Source organism: Apus apus, chromosome 18 (assembly GCF_020740795.1).
Source record: "Apus apus isolate bApuApu2 chromosome 18, bApuApu2.pri.cur, whole genome shotgun sequence".
Lineage (NCBI taxonomy): Eukaryota > Metazoa > Chordata > Aves > Apodiformes > Apodidae > Apus > Apus apus.
In genome coordinates, this window is record NC_067299.1 from 1,493,463 (window position 1) to 1,512,644 (window position 19,182).

The 19,182-nt window shown below is 50.0% G+C and overlaps 2 protein-coding genes across 2 annotated transcripts in view; both read left to right on the plus strand.

The window, feature by feature from the left end:
- KCTD7 (potassium channel tetramerization domain containing 7) overlaps window positions 1-19,182 on the plus strand; it is a 133,072-nt gene that overhangs the window by 53,599 nt on the left and 60,291 nt on the right. The gene's annotated exons all lie outside the window — the stretch shown is intronic.
- LRRC75A (leucine rich repeat containing 75A) overlaps window positions 9,419-19,182 on the plus strand; it is a 63,710-nt gene continuing 53,946 nt past the window's right edge. The window contains exon 1 of the mRNA XM_051636029.1: window positions 9,419-10,308. Coding sequence (XP_051491989.1) covers window positions 10,045-10,308 — 264 coding nt within the window. The 5' untranslated portion in view covers window positions 9,419-10,044. The remainder of the gene's footprint in view (window positions 10,309-19,182) is intronic.

The window sequence follows — 19,182 nt, forward strand, 5'->3', positions numbered from 1 at the left end:
CAAGGTCTGTAAGCCTCCTTGGGATGGCCAAGAAGAAAGGCACAGCTGGGTGCTTTGTGCTGTGCTCTGGGTTAGCCCTGCTGGTGCTCGTTGCTCTGTGCCACTACTCAGATCCAAAACCAGGTGCTCAGAATGCAGGAATTCAAAACACTCCTGCATTATTCCAGTGCTGAAAGTTTGAATGAGAGGAGTAGCTGCAGTCCTTTCCTGTGTGTTTTTTCTTCCTATTTACAGCCAGGGCATTCCCATACAACAGCATGGGGAAGGCTAGGGTGTCTGTTGTCCATCATTGGGTTGACTTTCCAGTGCCAGACATAAGCCTGGGCTAATGGGTCCAAGCAGAGGTTTCCTTCTGGAGGTGTCATATGGAAATCCAGACTCCATCCCCTGTGATCCAGAGACATTTGTGCTTGGCTTTCATCCAGGGATTTGCTTATGGGTGGGCTTACTCTAGCATCTGGGAGTCTTTATAAACCTGAGCCTAAAACATCTGAAGATGTGAACACACACTGGCAAAAGTTACTTCAGGGGTCTGAGCTGTGGCCATAAACACCCAAAATTACTTTGAAGAGCTTTGGTTCCTCTTCCCTGATGGGAGTGTAGGCTGTCCCAGCTCACCTATTGATTTGCCACCACTTACAAGACAGAGCAAGATGGGGAACATTTAGATCTGAGACAATTTGGTCTTGGGATGTCTCATCCCCTACTCTAAATAGCAATACTCCTCTGGCTCTCCAAGATTTAGCACTCTCATCTTCTTACTGTGGAAAATAAGCTCTTTGCTGAAGAACTGAGAGCTTTTATCTAGATTAGGGCTGAGAAGACTAAGCAGGGAAGACGCCTTTGAATTTGGTCCAAATTTGCTGCCATCTGGTACTTGGATGAGCTTTGTCTGTTCTTTGCTGAATCTTTTGGGGTGTTTGGGTTGATTTGTGCTTGTTATGCTTCAAAAAATCTACTTACTGACTGTCTGAATTGGTTGTCCCAGGACAAGAGCTTCTTGGCATCCCGGCTGCTCTCACCCTTCTGGTGGCAGGTGGTGACAGCAAAGCTGTGGGTTGTTGAAGGGCTGTGCAGTGAAGCTGTCACGCTGTGCTGGTTGGTGATCAGAGCCCTAAAAATGCCCCTGTGGGCATGGTGGGTGCTGGCCCTGCAGGGCAGGTCCTGCCCTCGGTGGGCTTTGCAGGGTGGCCTCTGCGTTGGGTCTGGGGAGGCATGATGAAGGTGGTTGATTTCTGTGGTAACTTTCAGTGTTAATTTTTCCAAGTGGTCACAGCTGGTTTTAATTGTTCTGAGATTAAGTCCAGCGACTGCATTTAAAAATGTTGCTCTTCTGATCCTACAATCCTTTTGTACCTGCAGTGCTATTGCTGACATGCTGAGCAATGCCAAAGGAGCCCTGCAGTAAAGGGAAAGCAGATCCACACTTCTCAACACTCTTTCTAAATTTTCCTCAGACTTTAGGTCTCATTTTTGGCATGTGGCTCATCTGCACAGCTTGTGCTTTCCTTCTGAGGTGCTCTAAACCGTCTGCAAAGGGGCCAGGGCTGTCCACCTGCATCCTCTCCCTCTAGGCCCGTTTTCTTTTACCTTAAGAAAGCTGCGTTTCTTCCTTTCTGTTTAACTGCATCAAATGGCTTGTGATGTTATTTTCTTGTCCTAAATCTCTTTGTTGTGATAATCCTGTTTGTGTTGTTGAAAAAAATTAAATAGAACAGAGAGGAGCAGAGTTATGATTTCTCGGGACTGGGTATCGTCTGCAGTGTGAAGGTCCTGAGTTGTGCTGCCCCAGCTGTTTTCCTTCTATTCCTGCCCTTCTGTATTCCCCCACAGTTGTTTTGTATTTAACATCTTCCTTTCATGAACACATTTTCCATCTGGGCTGGATTATTTAGGCATCCCAGGGAATGTTTTAAGCTGCATTTTCCCTCCCCCTCTTTCTAGGAAGCAAGTATTTTATGTAAAAGACCCGTATGGTGCAGGCTAATTAATTGCCTTGAGGTGAACGGAGCTGTTGGATTGGGACAATCCCAGGAGGAAGATTAAAATTTGAGCTGTACCCACTGCTGCACTGATGGGGATTCTTGGGCAGCTTGGCTGGAAGTTAGGGCTGCTTACCTGGGATTGCTCAGGGACCAGATCAAGGGAGTGTTGGGTTCTTAATGCCCAAATAAATCCTTTTGATATAATCTAAACCCAGGCTTTGTTCCTCGGAGCCCTGGGCTGCTCTGCTCCCCTGCTGCAGGGGGAGGATGTAGGGCTGTGACCCCACCAGCACCAGGGATTTCTCAGCAAATTCCCTGTTCAACACAGGCCTGTTTTCTGCCAGGGAAGCACTGAGTATATTGTGCTGGATCAGGTCAGCCTGACTCGCATGACTGTTTTGCTGAAATGACCCCAAAATGTTTGATTATTTCAATGAAATGAAGCTGAATCTTGCTGCTGGCGCATTGTGTTGTGCAAGTTGTTTTTTTTATTCCTTATTTTATCGCACGGACAAGGCTTTTGCCAGCAAGATCTATGCCTGCACTGCCAGGCAGGTACCTTGTTAGGTTAATTTATAGTTATGATGATTGACATACCAACTTTCTAGTTCATGTTGGAAACAAAACCTGTGGTTTAAGCCTCTCTGTGGCCAAGAAGTCTTGGATTTAGGTCACTTTTACCCTATGCTTGAGAGATTTAATCTGCAAACACAAAATAAGTTATTTATTTGTTCTCAAAAGAAGAGTCTTTTTGGTTTTATGATGAGAGAAGGTCCTTGCGCTGGATCATAGCATCCCTTCAGATTTTGGGTAGGTCCAGATCTTGGTGCAATCCATGCTGGGAATCATACTCATTCTTGGAATAACATGCCACATGACTTAAATAGAAAATTATTCTTTTCAGCTTTAACAAAATTAAAATGAAGAGGGTAAAACTTAATTTTGCAATTAAACTGAGGCTCGGCTGCTGTGGTGGGTGGAGTTTGCCTCTTATAACTGAGAGTTCAAGCCCAATTTTTCTGCTCTTTTGGATGTCTTGAGAACAGTTCCTTCATCCCCAGTGAAGCCTCCAATGACAGCACAGCTTGCTGAGGACATGTCCGGTCAATGAACAGTCACAATCTAAAAGGGAGATGAAATTATGAGGATTTATTTGTTGCCCTGCCCCTCCCAGCTGCACTTTTTTTCCTCTTGGGCCCTGTTGAGCAGCAGGTAGCTGAGCCCAGATTTTCTAATTTATATGTTATTTTCATCCTGGAGAGCTGCAGATTTCTAACCAATGTGAGATGCAGCCCTCCAGTGCTGAGGCTGATGGCAAATCCAGGCTGGAAACTTGCTTTTCCCTGACCCTTATCAACCCCTGCACAGGGCAAACCGAAAAGACTGAACAAACAAGAGGGTTTAAGCAGCTTTGCACAAATAGGATTTGCTCTGGTTTGTTTCTGATAAACAACCCCCGAGTTCAGCTCCTCCCATTAATCCTGAATAGTGGATAGAGGTTATTGTATTCCTCCCCTAACCTAGATGCACTGGGAGCAGAGCTGGCACTTGATTGTGCATGTTTGTAAAGAGAACCTGGCTGGCATCACTCTGCCCTTGGCACAGAGATTTGATGGGGCTGAGGCTGCCAAATAGCAGGAACTGGTGAACCAGTGCTGAACCCTGTGTCCTGGAGCAGCAGATGATACAGGGAAGGAGCAGGAGGGTCAGGATTGGAATGCTGGTGCTCCTGATATGTGAAACTTTTCACCTTGTGAAGCCACTGATTCAAATTGGGAATGGGCAGGAATGGCTGGAAAGGCAGTGCCTATGGTGTGAAATGGGCCAGAGAGCTTGGCTTGTGTCCTCGTGGCCCCACGCTGTCCCCAGAAGCCACCTCAACTTGGTGCTCCCAGCAGCACATCCATCACCCCAGGCTAGCTCCACCAAGGGGGCTTTAATCCCAAACAGAAATTAGTGAGCAGATAACTGGAGTGTTTAATCCAGTGACACCGGCACGTGCAAAACGGGCTTAATAAGCTCCCGTAATGACTGATGACCCCTCTTCCCAAGGCCAGATGCGCTTGGAGTTGGGTTCTGGCAGGGATGGATGGGGTCAGCCCCTCCAAAACATTTGTCTTCGTGTCACAGCTGGATGCTGGGAAACATGTGGAAAGCATCAGGAGTGTGAGTCAAACTGACTCGTGGCTCTTGGCTCCAAGTAGCCCTGTCCTCTCTTCTCCCCCACCGCACAAATGGTGCGGGGTGGCCAGGTCCTCCAGGAGGGCTGGATACAATCCTAGCAAAGCTCTTCTTAAGTGCAGGGCTGGTGCTAGTGGGGTTTCCCCCTTCCTGGTGATCTGCCTGTGCCACAGGGCAGTGACCAGCCCCCTTTGCCCTCTTCCTCACTGCTCAAGGACTGACCTCAGCCTCAGCACCACACTGATGGATTGAACCCTTTTGCACTGTTGGATATTCCCCTCCCGTTAACACACTGGGTGCTGGAGCCCAGGAGGGGATGTGACTCTGGGGCACAAAGCTATTGTTAGGAAAAATTCAAGAACACACTCCCAGAGATTTGACTCCCAATCCCATATTTGAATTGGTTGTTTCCCTAAAAGCATAAAAGGATAATTCTCCTTAAGAATGCTCATTGATCTTTTTTTTACTGCTACAGCATCTCAAGGCAGTAGTTTTTCCCTACAGTCCAAAGTGCAAAAACTGTCCAAACCCCTTTAATCCTGATGGAGGCAAAGCAGAGGGTAGTTCTCAAGATGACTCCAGAAAAATATTTGGCAGCTTTAACCTCTTGCTAAACAACTTTTGGACAGTGTGTAAACAGTCTTTTGGTTTTATAAACACAGCATCCAGATTGTTGAGTGGAAAAAAAGCTGAGGCCCTCACGTGAAGGGAAGATGTACTGCTTCCGGCAGCTTAAGTATTTTTATATTCTCTCAGGGTTAAGAGTTGGAGTTTGGACATATTTTACATGGGAAATGTGGGAGGAGAGAGAGGTGGCACTGGAAGGGGAAAGCACCTGAATCAGGAAAAGTATGAGATTACAGAAGTCTCTTGATGGCAGACCCCATGTGCATTTGATACCTAAGTGTGGGGGGGAGGGGAGTGGGTCCCTGCTCCCCTCTGTCCTCAAGGGATCAGTTTGGATGCAGAAGGATCCATCCTCTCAGCTCCCATGGGTGTGAGGCAGGCAAGCACCTCTACAGACCATCCCTTTTTATTGAGGAAATGCTGCTGGCATCTAACAAATATTTTTCTACTGTTCTGATTGGGCTCAGTGATTAAACACTCACCAGTGGCAAAACAGAAAAAAACAGCAAAACCTAAACCAACAAAAACCCCAACAATATTTTTTGTTTTAAAGTCCTTTTTACTTGCCTTTCCTAGCTTGGCCAAATGTGGGTAATGAATTCAAAGGTGAATACAGGAACACTTCATCCATTGCCTGGAGGAAACATAAGTGCTTCTACGTGAGATTCTTTCATTTCTCCTTAAAAACATCTCTCGGTACATGTAATGTTCCTCATCATTATATTGCCCCATTTATCCTGCAGTTTAGTTCATCTACAATTACATCTTTCAGTATTTCATGAGGCCCTTCAACCCTGTCTCACTGCTGTGCCTTGTCAAAGCTGAATTGAATCAAGCTTAGAACATGGATAGCTTTTTGTTCTGTTAAAATTGTATTTTTCAATTTGACCTTCTTCCCCAGAGATGGTCTGATGAGACTGACTGCTCTTCTCCTGTTGGATTTGGTGGTGTCTTACAGCAAGGCTGGTTTTTGGTTTTTGTTGGGTTTGTTTTGTTTTAGTAAGAGACAAAATCACATTAACTCTCGGATTCTTTTAAATACCATCCTGAAAGCAATATTTCTTATAGTCAGCTTAGTCCTTTCCACATGCTGAGTAGCACTAACCTGAATCTGATGCTGACATTTAAAATTAATCCTAATAATTCCATTCCTGTCAAAAAAAAAAAATAATGAGCAAGTTCTGTGCTTCTCTCCAAAGCAGGGGAGTTGAGGAGCAGCAGAGCTTGGTTCAAACTCGATCACTGGTTTGAACTCGTTCCATGTTTGGGGAAGGGACAGATGTAGATGGGATGGTTGGTGCTCCAAGTGCTTGCAATTGCTGTGGCTTTGTTCAGCCCTGCCAAGATCTGGGTCGTGGAAAAGCTTTTGGGGGTGATGAAATGGTTAAATGCTGAGAGTGTGACAAGCAAAATCAATGTGTCCTTGAATTTGGGGGTGCTTCTTTTCTGTTTCTCAGAAAAATAATAACTGTGGGGTTTAGACTCAAGAGCTGAGCTGCCAAGATACTCCCAAGACCCATGAGGTGAGGAAGAATTTGGAGCAGTATCCCTCTTACGAATGTTCCATGTTGGACTATACTTGTCTGGAGTGGATTTTCTAGGTTAGGATGGGAGTCCTGGTCAAATCCTGGGATCAGAAAAGGGTTTTCTGCTCTAGGCAGAAGTTAATACCCCAATTGGTCCTGTAAGAGTGTGACTACACGGGTTAGTTGCTGTACTTAAAATGCGCATTGTGAAGGACAGCGCAGGTGGGCTGGCAAGAGGGAGGTGTAACTACATAGTGATTTTCCAGTTAAACAGTAAAACTTGTAACAGTAAAACTTGCAGTCCGTCCTGCAAGCCGGAATTTTATCTGTAGCTAATGTGAAACCAACTGTACACGTGTGCACGCATGCAAAGCGTTTTTGGGGTGTGTGCCCACCCCTGGTCAGGAACCTGAAGCTGAGCATCTGTTTCCAGGTGCTTAATGTTGGATCTCCTGCATGCCAGCTTCTTCCATCAGGCTGTTGACTCGTGGTGTGGATGTTCCCTGGCTTCTGCATAATGCATTGAAAAGCTTTAGTTTCTTTTTGATGTGTGGGAACGTTCATAAATCAGAGGTTTGTGGGAGAGCAGAAACAGTTTTCTTCTGCAGTCTTACGATCTGAAGTTATTTCCTTTTAAAGCAATGGACTTTTCTAACACACCCTTAATATTAGGTATCATGAGGAGTATGAATTTGAGTAAAACAGAAAAGGCAAACTCCCTTAGACAAACATCTTCTAATTTGCAGTTTGCACACATCTGCACTAGGGAAAAATGCACATTGGCTGTGGATCCAGTAATGAGTTTAGCAGAGTGTTTAATCAGCCAGGGAGCTGCAGGGTGAGCTCCAGCCCACTGAGCGCTGCAGGACAGGCATGCTGGGGTCAGGTTTTTTGGTGCTTGGTGGGCTTGGTTTGTGTGCTGGTGTGTGTGTGTGAAAGCTGAGGGTTGCCGTGAGGCTGGGGCTGTAGCTGAATGAGACCCTTTGGAGGGTGTAGAAGTGAGTAATGCTCCAGGATGAAGCATTCCTGAGGCATCTGCATGTCTTGTACAATTGAGCCACCAGTGCTGAGCCTGGAGGTTACTCCTGAGTGGTTATGAGTGGTTGTGGTGCCTTTGTGTCCACCCATGGGGAGTTTACGTAAATCCAACCCAGCAGTGCTTGGTGTTTGCATTGGTGTTACATCACAGGAGCACACACCACGCTCCTTTCCTTTTTTTTTTTGCTGGCTTTGTCCTGTGTGCTACCAATAAGCCTGATAAGAGGAGCTGATAAACTCTCTGCCCTACTGACAGAAGTGTCATAAGTGCAAAGGTTGGGTTTTATTTATTTATTCAGGGCTGTGCTTGCTGTGCAAAACTGTCTCCTCAGCCAGGATGCAGCTCTGCCTGGCTGGGCAGTGGGTGGTGAAGGGAGAGGGTTTGTAGCTCCCGTTCCATTGGGATCCCCAAGGAATGGGTATGGTGCATCCCCACAAATGTGAAATGGCCCTTGGGAATGGATCTGGAGAGGTGGAGGGGTGGCTGTGTCTTCCTGGCTCTCAGTCCTACAGCCTGTGCTGATAAAACTGCTCCATCTCATGGGACTTTGCACAAACGGTGTTTTTGCAGGGAAAAATTGGTGATGAGCTGGATTTGGCTATCCATGTGTATCCTGTGTGACTTTACTGGTCCAGCCATATCAAGTTAACTAATTTTTAGCTGGTGACATCAGTATAAGCTATTCCTTGGGGGGAGACACCAGTGTTTTGTCTGGTTTTGGATCCCATGTGGTGTGGCTGTGTAAACCAGAGCCAAACCCTACTGAAGTTACTGGGGATCTCCACCTTTTTTTGTGGTCCATATCAAAATGCATTACAGCAGTCTCCTTTGGAGTTTTAGAAGCAACTACATGGGCTTCCAGCCATTTAAATATCCAGGAGAGGCTGCCTTGTATTTATCAGTGTAACATGACACTTGCGTGTTCGTGGATGTGCAGTTGCACAGGATGCAGAGGAGGCAAAAAGTTCTCGTGTGTGGCTGCAGGAGTATTTCTAACACAGTTGCAAGATGTCCCCACAACATGTTCCTACTGCAGAAGGAGAAGCTCCCTCAGCCCAGGCACCACAGAGTGGCGGCAGTGGGTCTGCTGCCCTGGCCACGCAAGGGCGTGGGGGTGGATGGAGAGTTTGCTGCACATCTGTGTTGGAAAACAGCCCCTCGCTTTGGGAGAGGGTCTGAGGCTGCTGCCTCTGGCCCTTGTCATTCCAAAGCTTATTCCTCACAGGCATTTCTCTAGCAGTCTGTGTCTTGCAGCAGGTGAGCAGTCCCTGTCTGGAAGGGTTGTTTGTCGTTATCTTTATCCGAGAGCTTTAGTCTGTGCCCTAAGCGCTGCCAGCAGAGTGCCTGGAAGAAACGGAGTGATTTTAATATTGGGTGTGGAGCTGCTGGAAGGCGCTGTGTGGACTGGGGGCGGTTGCGTGTGCTGGAGGAGGGGTGGGAGGTGGTCCTGGCTTGGACAGGGGATGGCAGGGCACTACCAGTGACTTCCAGGTGGGCACTGCAGCGGCTGCTTATGGGGATGAAGGTGAGGGAGGAGGCAGGAGGACAGAGTCGGAGCTGGGGTCCCGCAGGATCCTCCCGCCCGCAGCGATCCGTGCCTGGTGCTTCACCCCGGGCATGGGCTCAGCGCAGCCCCCGAGGTCAGAGCCCGTCCCTGGGTGGGGGGAACGGGCATGGCCAAGTGCCTGTAGGTCCCTTAGGGTGAGAATACAGCGGGAAACCCTCCGTGCTCCTCCCGGGAACCACCGGCGGGGATGCCCCACGCCGCCTCCCGGGGCCAAGCCCTGCTGCCACCCTCCCCCGGTGCAATCCCCTCTATTACAAGCCCGGTGCAGCTCCCTTCGATGCAACCCCCCCAGTACAGATCCCCCCAACCCCAGAGCAATCCCCAGCGCAGCGGGGCGAGATGAAGCGGCGGGAGGAAGGAAGAGCCCCGTCCAGCTCCAGCTTCCTCCGCAAGCCCTGCCTCGGTGCACGGTGCCCGCCCTCGGCCCTCCCCCGGCTCTCCCCGTTCCATGCACCCCACAGCCGGCCGAGCCCAGCCCAGCCGATCCCGCCGCCTCCCCAGGGAGCACCCGCCGCCGCCCCCGCGCAACAGTTGCCCCTAAGTCGTGGCTCCCCCCCACCCTCGCTCATCCCGCGGGACCCCCCTCGGCACCGGGAGGAGGAGGCAAGGGCTGCTCCGGAGGGGGAGCTCGGGGGCTGCGCGGAGCCGCCGCCGCTTTGCAGCGCTGAGCACTGCTGCTCTCGTCGCTGCCGCCGCCCGGCGCCGGGGGAAGGAGCTCCAGGAATCATCCCGGCTTCTCGCCTCGCCGCCGCGATGGAGCGGGGCGGCGGGGCCCCGGCGCGGCTCCTCTCCGCCGGGTGCAGCCGTCCTCTCCTCCGCCAGCAGGAGCGGAGCAGCCCCGCCGCCGGGCACCGGCCACCCTGCTAGGCTCCCGGGGGGTGCCGAGCCCCATCCCGCACCCCTTGAACCCTTTGTGCACTCCCTGACTCCTTCGTGTATCCCTTTGTGATTCCTCCCAAACCCCTTGTGCATTTCCCTCCACCCTTTTGTGCATCCCCCTGTGGACCTCCAAACCCCTTGTGAATCCTCCTGTGCGTCCCCAAACCCCTTGTTCACCCCCTCGCGCCCCCCTTCCCCTTGCATGCAGCCCCAGGGCTGCAGGAGCTGTGGCCACAGACCATGGGCACCAAGCAGACCAAGGGGTGCCAGCCGGGCAGCTCTGGGGAGAGCCCCCCGGCCCAACACCGCAAGAAAGTATCCCCGAGGGAAAGGGGGGACTTCCTCACCTCCCTCGTGGTGAAGTCCGGCGAGAAGTTTGGGAAAGGTGGTGGCAGCAGCTTGCCCCCTTATCACCGGCGGATCTGCATGATCCAGGACATGCTGGTGCTGGTGAAGCAGGGGAAGCAGGAGGAGGCCACCGAGCTGCTGAGGCACCTGCGGCAGGTGAGGATGGGCGGGTTTCTCCTGGGGGGCTGCCTGCTCGCGGTGGGGAAAAGGTAGTCTAGGAGCAAAACACATCCTGGTTTTGAAAACCGGCTAGCTGAGAGAGGGCACGCTTGGTTTTTGCGGGTCTAACTTTTGTGGTGTAATTTTGGGGAAGTGGCTGAGGAGCTGCAGGGTGGTTATGGTGTTGGAGTTGGGAAAATAACCCCGCGGAGGTGCTTTGCATTGTCTGCAGCGAGGAACCCCGCTGGGTGCGTTTTTCTCTTTCCCTTCATTGCTTTGCACTGATAGCTCTGGGGTTTGCAATGTGTACAGCCCACTCAAAGAGGTGCCCACTCAACTTCCCAAAAGTTTGGTGTTTAAAGCAAATTTGTAAGAGCACCGAGGCAGTTTGAACTAGCAGCTTTTGAGAATCTGTTTTTCTTCCTGGCTCAGAAATACCTAAATTGGGCAGCTTTGCTTTTTGTCTTGTTCTTTTTTGATACGTTATTGGTGGAGTTTTGCTGGTGTTGACTGGGGCTTGAGGAAATGAATGTGTGAGGTGCTGTGCTGTAGTGGGGAATGGATTGTGTGGAGCCTGAGACCTTTCCCCTTGAAAGCCTGTTTGAGCTGGTCATTAGCTAAGAAGAAACACTACGGAAAGTTGCTGTGAGCAAACAGAAAGGCAGCTGAGAAGCACTGCTCTGTAGCCAGCAAACGAGCATTTAACCTTTTCTACTGATAGATGGTGATGAAAAGACCAAAGTACTGGGCATTTTCAAGGCTCTGAGGTCCACATGGCTTTGAAAAACTGAGTTTTCCATGCAAACTGAAAAGAGCCCGGTCTTCAAGTTTGTTTTTTCTCCCAAGGAGGCTGCAAGGCTCCCAGCTGTTTGGTGTAACCAGTTCTACCACATGGGAAGAGTTGCTCAGATCTTTGCTGGGTATCGGGAGCTGCTTTCTTGCCCCATAGGTTTGGTCTGTGTCAATCTGTTCTGTGAAAACACAGCTGGGCCAGATTCCGACGATTTTCTTCTTGTTTTTTGTATTTGACTTGGCTTTTTGCATTCCCCCCACCCCATTTTCTGTTCCTCTTTACTTTATAGCAAGTGGTTGTGTTGTTCAGGGCATGTCCCTGACCCTGTCACCCCCCTGGGAGTCGTGCTTCCATTTAACCCATCAGCCAGGGTCCCCTGCCCAGCTGGTTTACAGGACCCAGGACTGTCTTTGGCGCAGTCCAGCTGAGGAATCGGAACAGTTTCGTATGTGTATTGCTCCTTTATAGAAACCTCTCAGGATTTACTCTCAGCCTTGAGAAAAGGTACTTTTTTCCAAGATGAACGTGCCCCCTCCCTGGGAGTCAAGGTTATGGCTCTTTGGGATGATGACCTCTCGGTGCAGGATCTGTGTGGCTACAGTGGGAGAAGCACATGGCCAGGAAAACCTGATAGGGCAGAAGTGGCCATGAGTTGGGCTGCAGATCTGTGCCAAAATGTTGCACCCTCCCAGCCCTGCCAAAGCATTATCTTTGCACCAGCAGCCCATTGGAGCTGGCAGAAAGGCAGATGCTAATTTTAGAAAGTGTATATATCAAACAACTCCCCCCAAAATAAATCTTGGTGCCTGTGAAGTTCTGTGAGTTGCTCCCAAGTTCTCTCTGGCTTCAGATACTGTTTCTTTTCAGCGATGCTCTGGACTGTCCTCACCCTCCCCACAGGTTGGCTGTGTCACAGTGGCTGCCCCAGTGACAAATCTGACCATGGGGGCATCCCACCAGCTGACTAGGGGGAAAAAAAAAACCTAAAAATTAATTTTAAAATGCAGGAGGAAGCGAGGAACCTGTTACAGTCAGATAAGTCATTGTGAATGAGTGTTTCTGAAGAGCTTGCTCTGATAAAATATATCTTAGAGTGTCAAAATAGGGAACACTTTGTCCTAGATACTATAATAGACTCAAAGCACATTTTTAATGAGACAGTATTATTCTTTGCCTTGGGGAGGCGAATGTGGGCTGCCCCACTGAACAAATCCTGGTTTCTGTGGTTTTCCACAGGCTGGCTCCTGGGAGGTGGCATTTTGGGGGTGCAGCAGTGGCTGCAAGGAATACTCTGTTGCTTCCAAGGAGCTGGGGCTGTGAGGCTGTGGGAATCTTTGACAGCTGAGCTCCTGCTGCATCCCAGCCTGAAAGCAGGGATTTTTGAGGAGAAAGCCAAGCTTCCCCCTGTGGCAGCACGGTAGGGCAGAGAACTTGTCTCATGAGACGTTGTTACAGTGTCCACTGCAGAGGGGCTGTGGTGGTTGGTCTGTATAGCTGCTGACGTAATGCGTGATGATGATGATGCAAAAGTGGGTGTTTTGAGCAGACCTAGTGACTTGGTGCCCAGCTCTTAGTTTAGTTTAGTCTTTATCTTTTGAAAATCCAGCCATTTAGGTCACTGGGAGCTTTTCCACTGACTTCACCAAGCTTTGAAGTCAGCCCAGGGTGCTAGTGAGGGAGAAAGTGACAGCATCTGAAGGTGCTCCATCCCTTTTTTCAAGCAGGATGAGCATGTTGCCGCCCTGAGGCTGACCAGCTTTTCAGCTTTACTTGACTTAACATCCTGCCTGACCCATCACCTGCAAGTTGAGGTTCAAGGGACTTCTCCCACCTACCAGGGTCCCCGCAAAAGCTGTGTTTGATGATCAGCTGAAGGGCAGGACAGAGAAACTGTATTTATAAAGGTCCTGCCCTTCCAGCCCCTCCACTGGCACTGACATCCAGTGTGGCCTTTTGCATTTCACTGAATTTATCCATCCTGCTCCCCTGAAATATTGCCCCGAAAACAGCAATGCTGGTTTCCTTACAGGCTCTTCTAAGGATTAATTAGTGTTTCCAAGAATGCTTGGAGGTTGCAAACAGTGATAGAAGTGCTAAGATACAAAGCAGACTTATTTTTTGTTCAAAAAGGTAAAGAATGTGAGCAGCAGACAGACTTAGTTGCTTTGAGGCTGCTCCTCAGAGAGGTCAGAAGCAGTCTCTGGAGTGGAGGCAATTTGATCCCACTGCCTGCCCTCAAAATAACATCAACGTTATAGCTGCATGCAAGGGCTGGCAGTGCCCATTCCAAAGGGTATATGCTCCTGTGGCACAGCCAGCCTAATTTAATGACACGTTCCTTAGTTGGAGATACTGGTTGCTGTTTCCTCCTGCTCCGGTAATGCTGACAACTGTCTGGAGCACAAACTCCACACTGCAAAATTAAAAACCCCTCCCAAAACAGGGCTGTCCTCTCTGGGCAAGGTGTGTTTTCCCCTAAGCCATCCTTGCCAGTGCTGCACGTAAGAAGCTTTTGGCAGTTAAATACATTGGATGATAAGTGGAAATATAATTAAATACTTAAAATTTTATTCAGGCTAGAGTTTGGGGTTGCAGGAAGCTTCCCAGTCACCTGGATGGAGCTAGTTGCCTTTCATTGGAATAATCCTTGCACTGAATAACTTTGAATGCAGTTTCTCTGCTGCAAAGCAACTTTATAGATTTACCTGGCAGCATCTTCTCTTCTTACCTGCAAGGAGCTCTTGTAGGGCCTCACCCTAAGAGAGGGTGAAAACTGCATTAATTAAGGTGTCCCGGACTTGAGGAAAGCTGGGACCCTGCACCCCAACCCTGCCAGCTGTTGTGGGTTGCAGAATTGTGGCTCCTCTGTGCCAAGGGATTGCTGGGCCCATCACCACCAGTTGCAGAAGAAGCCAGGCTTGAATATTACATAGTGTATCGCTTCTTTTTTTACACACTCTTGAGTTTCAGTGGTTAAAGCAGCTGAGCGCTGTCAGTGTATTAAATTCTGGGAGTGTCTCTCCTGCTGGGGAGAGGATTTGTAAAACAAAGCATGTTTTCCTCCTCTCTGCTGCCAAACGGATCATTTTCCCAAGTGAAATGGTGAGGCGCTTCCCAGCACATTACGTTTCACTCGAAGAATTTGCCATTGGTTACGGCTCAACGTGAGGTTTGTGCTGGGCTGTTACTGCTGCTCCAGCAGAGCTGGGCTGTGGGGAGAGGGGAGGAGGAGGCATCTGTCTGCCCTGAGCATTGCCTGCATAGGGCAGAAGGTGTATAACAGTTCCAGGAATTAAAAGAGAAAAAAAAAAAGGGGAAGAGGGAAAAGTGTTGTCATAAAGCCTCTGGGCACTGAAGCCAAAAGACAAGGTCCAAGGTGCAGCAAAGCTTCATGACTTGCAAGGTGGCTTCTCTGCTCACATCAACCTGGCCTGGGCACTGGTGGGGTGTGAAGGGCAGGGAGAGGGGTCAGGGCCCCAGCTGGGGGAAAAGACACCACAGTAGCTCCAATTTGCAAGAAGGGGCTGGGGGGAAAGTGCTGTGATGCCCACCAAGCTGTGCAGACCCTGTGCCTGCAGTGCAGACAGCTGCCTCTTTGCTGTGCACAGATCCCCATGGTCTACCCCCAAAATACAGCCCTGCCATGGGTGCAGGTGTCCCCAGCCCCCTCTGAGCCTGATTCCAGGTCTTTGGAGTCAGCAGTTGTGGGGGGCAAGGCAGGACATGTCCCACCTCCGTCCTGCTGGGCCAGTGATTAAATGCCTGCTGCTCCTGAGCAGCTGCCTGGTGCCTTGGGGACTGTGTGGTGCAGGGATGCTTTGTTAATTAAATGAGGGATATCTTCATCATAAGGGAGGGCTTGGCCAGGGGAAATAGCAAAAAAGCCCATAAAAATGTGGCTAATGTAGAGACAATTCATTTGGGGCTCCTGTGGGCTTCTCCCTGCTACACCAGAGCAAAGGGCTGTGTGCTAAAATTAAAAAGCAATTCTTAGGGACAATTACTCTGCTTAATTAACAGTTGTAGTAGCATTACATGGCCGCTGATATAGATGGAGGGCTATTTAACCCAGTTGTCCCTGAGATTTACATCACACCTGTCCCTATTTTCTTCCCTCACATCTCAGGATTTGGGACTTGCCAGGAAGGCAGAGGCTGTTGGGAGAGTTTGGCACAGGACTGTGAAGGCAGCAAGCCATGGTCGATGGGTGAGGCAGCTCTTGGGGGAGATTGGACTTCAAAAGGCTGGCAGCCTTCCTGCGGAGGTTGAGCTCCACTTCTGGAGCTCTCAAACAGAGAAATGTGGGTGTCTGGGAAGTGACTCCAGCATCTCGTGGGCGCTCAGAAGTGCTGAGAGGGGGAGGGTTTACCTGAGCTCAGCCCAGCTGGGCAGTCACACCCAGTAGGCTTGAGAAGCAATTGCCTGTGAAGATGCATTTGGCCCCTTGGTGTAACTCTTTGTGCTCAGTAAAAGCTCCTGAAGCGTTTCATGGCCCAGTGAAAGCCTGGTCTGTTGCACAGTGTGCACCTCCAGGGTACCTGTGGGGGTCAGGAGGCTTTCTGAGATATTTATTTCCCCAAGCTACTCTTCAGAGCCAGAGCTGGTGTTGTGTAGCAGATCCCCCTGGAGGTGAGTGTGTTGTCAGTGCGATGGTTGCAGCCTCCCTGGCAGCTCCTCAGGACGAAGGCGGTATTTTTTGGTGCTGTGGGGTCTCAGATTCAGAGTTTCCCTGAAGGTTGCTGGCCCCTGGCTTTGCACCAGCATCACAGCACACGCCTCAGCCTTGCCCATGCCAGAGCTGCTTCAATGTTCCCCCTCAGCCGTGCACTTGGACGTGCTTATTGACATCTAGAGCAGCCCTTGGGGAGCTCTTGTGGGTTGTTGATATGATGCAGCTTAACCACAGCCTGCAGGTGCCTCTTAGCTGGACTGTGCTGCTCTCTGCTTGCTCTTGGCCCCATGCACACCAGCCCTAGGGCATCATCTCCATGGAGACCACCCTGTGGCCTCTGGGATGCTGGAGGACCTTCAGCATCATTGGTGACCGGGGCTGGAGTTTCTTGGCTCCCCACAGCCTGCGAGCTGCTGGCAGGAGGGCATGGATGAAGAGGTTTGAAATATCAGGCTGAGTTTTTGTGAGCAGGAGACCCTGGGTTTGGCAAGCAGGGGCCTGAGGCTCTGCCTGCAGTGCCGGGCACCACGTGGTGGAAGTTGGGTAACTGGGGCGCAGCTTTGGATTAGCACTTGTTTCCTTCTTGTTTGGGTTGTTGATGAAACCACCAGTGCTCCCTACAGTTATTTTTAACCCTTAGGCTGCTGGAGGTATTGACAGCGAATGATTGTGCCTGGCAGTGGTGGGGTGTTTTCTGCTCCAAACAGGGTCCCTGGTCTCCTTGCTGTGCTCCATAGCCTTGCTTTGCTGCAAGCTGCTCTCTACTTTCTCCACTTGCTTCCCATCCCAGCTCCTTCTGCTCTTTTTCCTTCCCTTGTGGATTTGCAGTTGGATGTATCCAGGTGTCTCTTGGCATCTGAGCAGCCTGGTTTTAATTAACCCCCTGGAAAGTGACTGCTTCTCCAAAGGAAAATGTGTCTTTGGGGGATGCTGAGATGTACAGGGGTGGGGGGGCAGGCAGTGCTGAGGAGGGCAGAGGTGGCACCTGTTTGGCAGCAGAGGTGCCATCCCCTGAGTCCCAGTGCTCCCCATGCAGCAGCAATGCTCACCCTGCTGCAGGCATGGAGCAGAGTGGGTTTTCTGTTCCAGCAGGGATGTCCCTCTGGGACTGGGGAATCACATGCATATGAAATTGGTGCTGCCAGTGGATGCATTAATGCAGCTCACGCAACACTTCCAGGCAGGGACAGCACTGAGAGCCTGAGCATGTTCGAGATTTGTGTTCATGTATCCTCTTGCACTGAAGGGGTATGTCCTGGAGAAGCTCCCTCCATTGCCAGCTTTCCAAAGGTCCCCAGCTTGGCCTTTCTGGAAGACAGAACCTGAGAAATCTCTAAGCTGGGAGAGGTTAATGGTTGCAGTTGGCAAGCCAGCCCCTATTCAGCACTTTATCTATTTATATAAGAGCAGGAATGTGTCTTTTCCTCCCTCCCTCAGGCTGCTGCTGCTTTTGCATTTGATGTGAAACGCAGGCAGCTTGGGGCTCCAGCCCTCAGACAGCCTGGCATGCACCTTGTTTGGTTTGTTTTTTTCTTTCCCTTTTAATCTTGCTTCAAAATGCAAAACCCCTGTGTCTGGGGATGCCTTCTTTCTCCTACCAGTGCGTGGGTGTGACAGCTGCGCCGGGAGAGCCCTCCCTGCAGATCCTGTGCTGTGCTGGTGTGCAGGGGCTGTGGGTGGGCAGGGATACAGAGGGTTGCACTTGTAATTCAGTATATTATGGCTTCTTGATAGCTTTAGATCAGTAATAGTATTCTATGTGTTGGGAGGGTTGGTGACCTTGGCCTCCTTGAGTAAGGGAGGTGGTTATATATTAATAATTTAATTGTCTTACAAAGAGAAATGGGATTTTTTTAGCATTTAACTTCTGCAGGTCCCAGCCAAAAGCCTAATGTGATTTAACACATAATTGCTTTTCTCTCTTTTGTGTATCTCAGCCTCTTTCTCCTCCAAATTTTGGAGAAAAGACCAGCAAATGGTAAATTTAATCTCGCCTCTAAAAATTGTCCTTTCCATTCCTCCCCAAGTGGAAAGTTTTAGCTCCAATTACTCCTGGCTCTGACCTTGCTGCTTTGTGAGCAGGAGCTGCTTCTGGCTTTCTGGTTTTCTCAGATCTTTTTAAGACTATCTACCATTCAGGCTTCATGTCTTTCAAAGTCAGCAGCACTTTCCTTGGGCATGGGTTGGAGCACACGGCATTGCCAGCTGGAGGGAGAGCCTGGGACATGCATTGAAGCTGATGGAAGGGAGATACCCAGAGGCATGAGGGAGGAGGCATCTCAGTGGATGTCTCGTTCCTCATGGCCTATTAATATTATATCTTCTGAGAGGCCTGGCTCTCCTGGCATTACAGAGCAGGATGCAGGTTTGAGATCAATGGAGGAATTTCTTTACAAGATGTTCTTGGGTTTTTCATGGGTTCCAACAGCTTGTGCATCCTTGTTGGCCCACAGAGGGTTTCCCTGAGGTCCTGCTATCCACAGGCAGTGGACTGGGCTGCTGCTTTCAGTCCTTTAGTGTCCCCTTTGCCTTTGAGGTTGGTTTCTGAGAAACAGCAGAGCTTTTCTTTTGCTGCAGTCCTGCTCCTGCTTTCCACTAGTGCTGTGCTGCCTGCCTGTCCCTGCGAGGTTTTGCAATGTTTGTGGGTGTGCTCATGGAGAGCAGGGGATTGCGTTCTCCTGTTGCACAAGAGACTTTCTGAGGCACTGTGCTTAAACTTCTAATAGCAATTGAGTTGAAATGAACATTAATTAATTAAAGGAGAGACCGACCAACCAGTCTGTGCCCCAAGCAGGCCTCTCAAGTGCAGGGGACAGGTGTGTATGTTCCTTTGGAGGACGGGGAATCATGCGCTGGGTTTCTCAGCTCCTTGCTTTATGTTTAGCCACAGAAAATGAGTGCTAGCTGGGAAAGCACACATGTGCCAGGTTAGGAAAGGTGAGCCACCAGTGTGGGCTGGAGGGTGCAAAGCAGCTTGGCCAAGATGGGGGGGGACCAGGGCAAGTGCTAGCACTGCATCTACCCAGCTGGGGGGATGCTCCCACAGCATGACAAGCTTGGAAAACATGATGTTAAAACCCAACAATAACACCTTTTTATGGCTCTCATCTCTTCAGCTCTCGCAGGCAGCAGTATTCCTTGTGCAAAGGCAGAGATTCCCCATGTTGGTGTGACCAGAGGGTGCGTAATCTGTGCCTGGGAGCACCTGGTCCTGTGCCCAGGTACCACACTGGGGAGCACTCCCAGAGCAACTCTTCCTCTGTCTCTGGGGATGCTTAAACTGAGCCCACTTGGGAGATGGCTGGGAGCTGGCAAGCAATTAATTACTGTCTGGTTCTGCAGAGCTGTTCTTTCACCCCCATCTTCCCCAAGGCCGGGTAGATCTTGACTCAACAATAAATCCCAG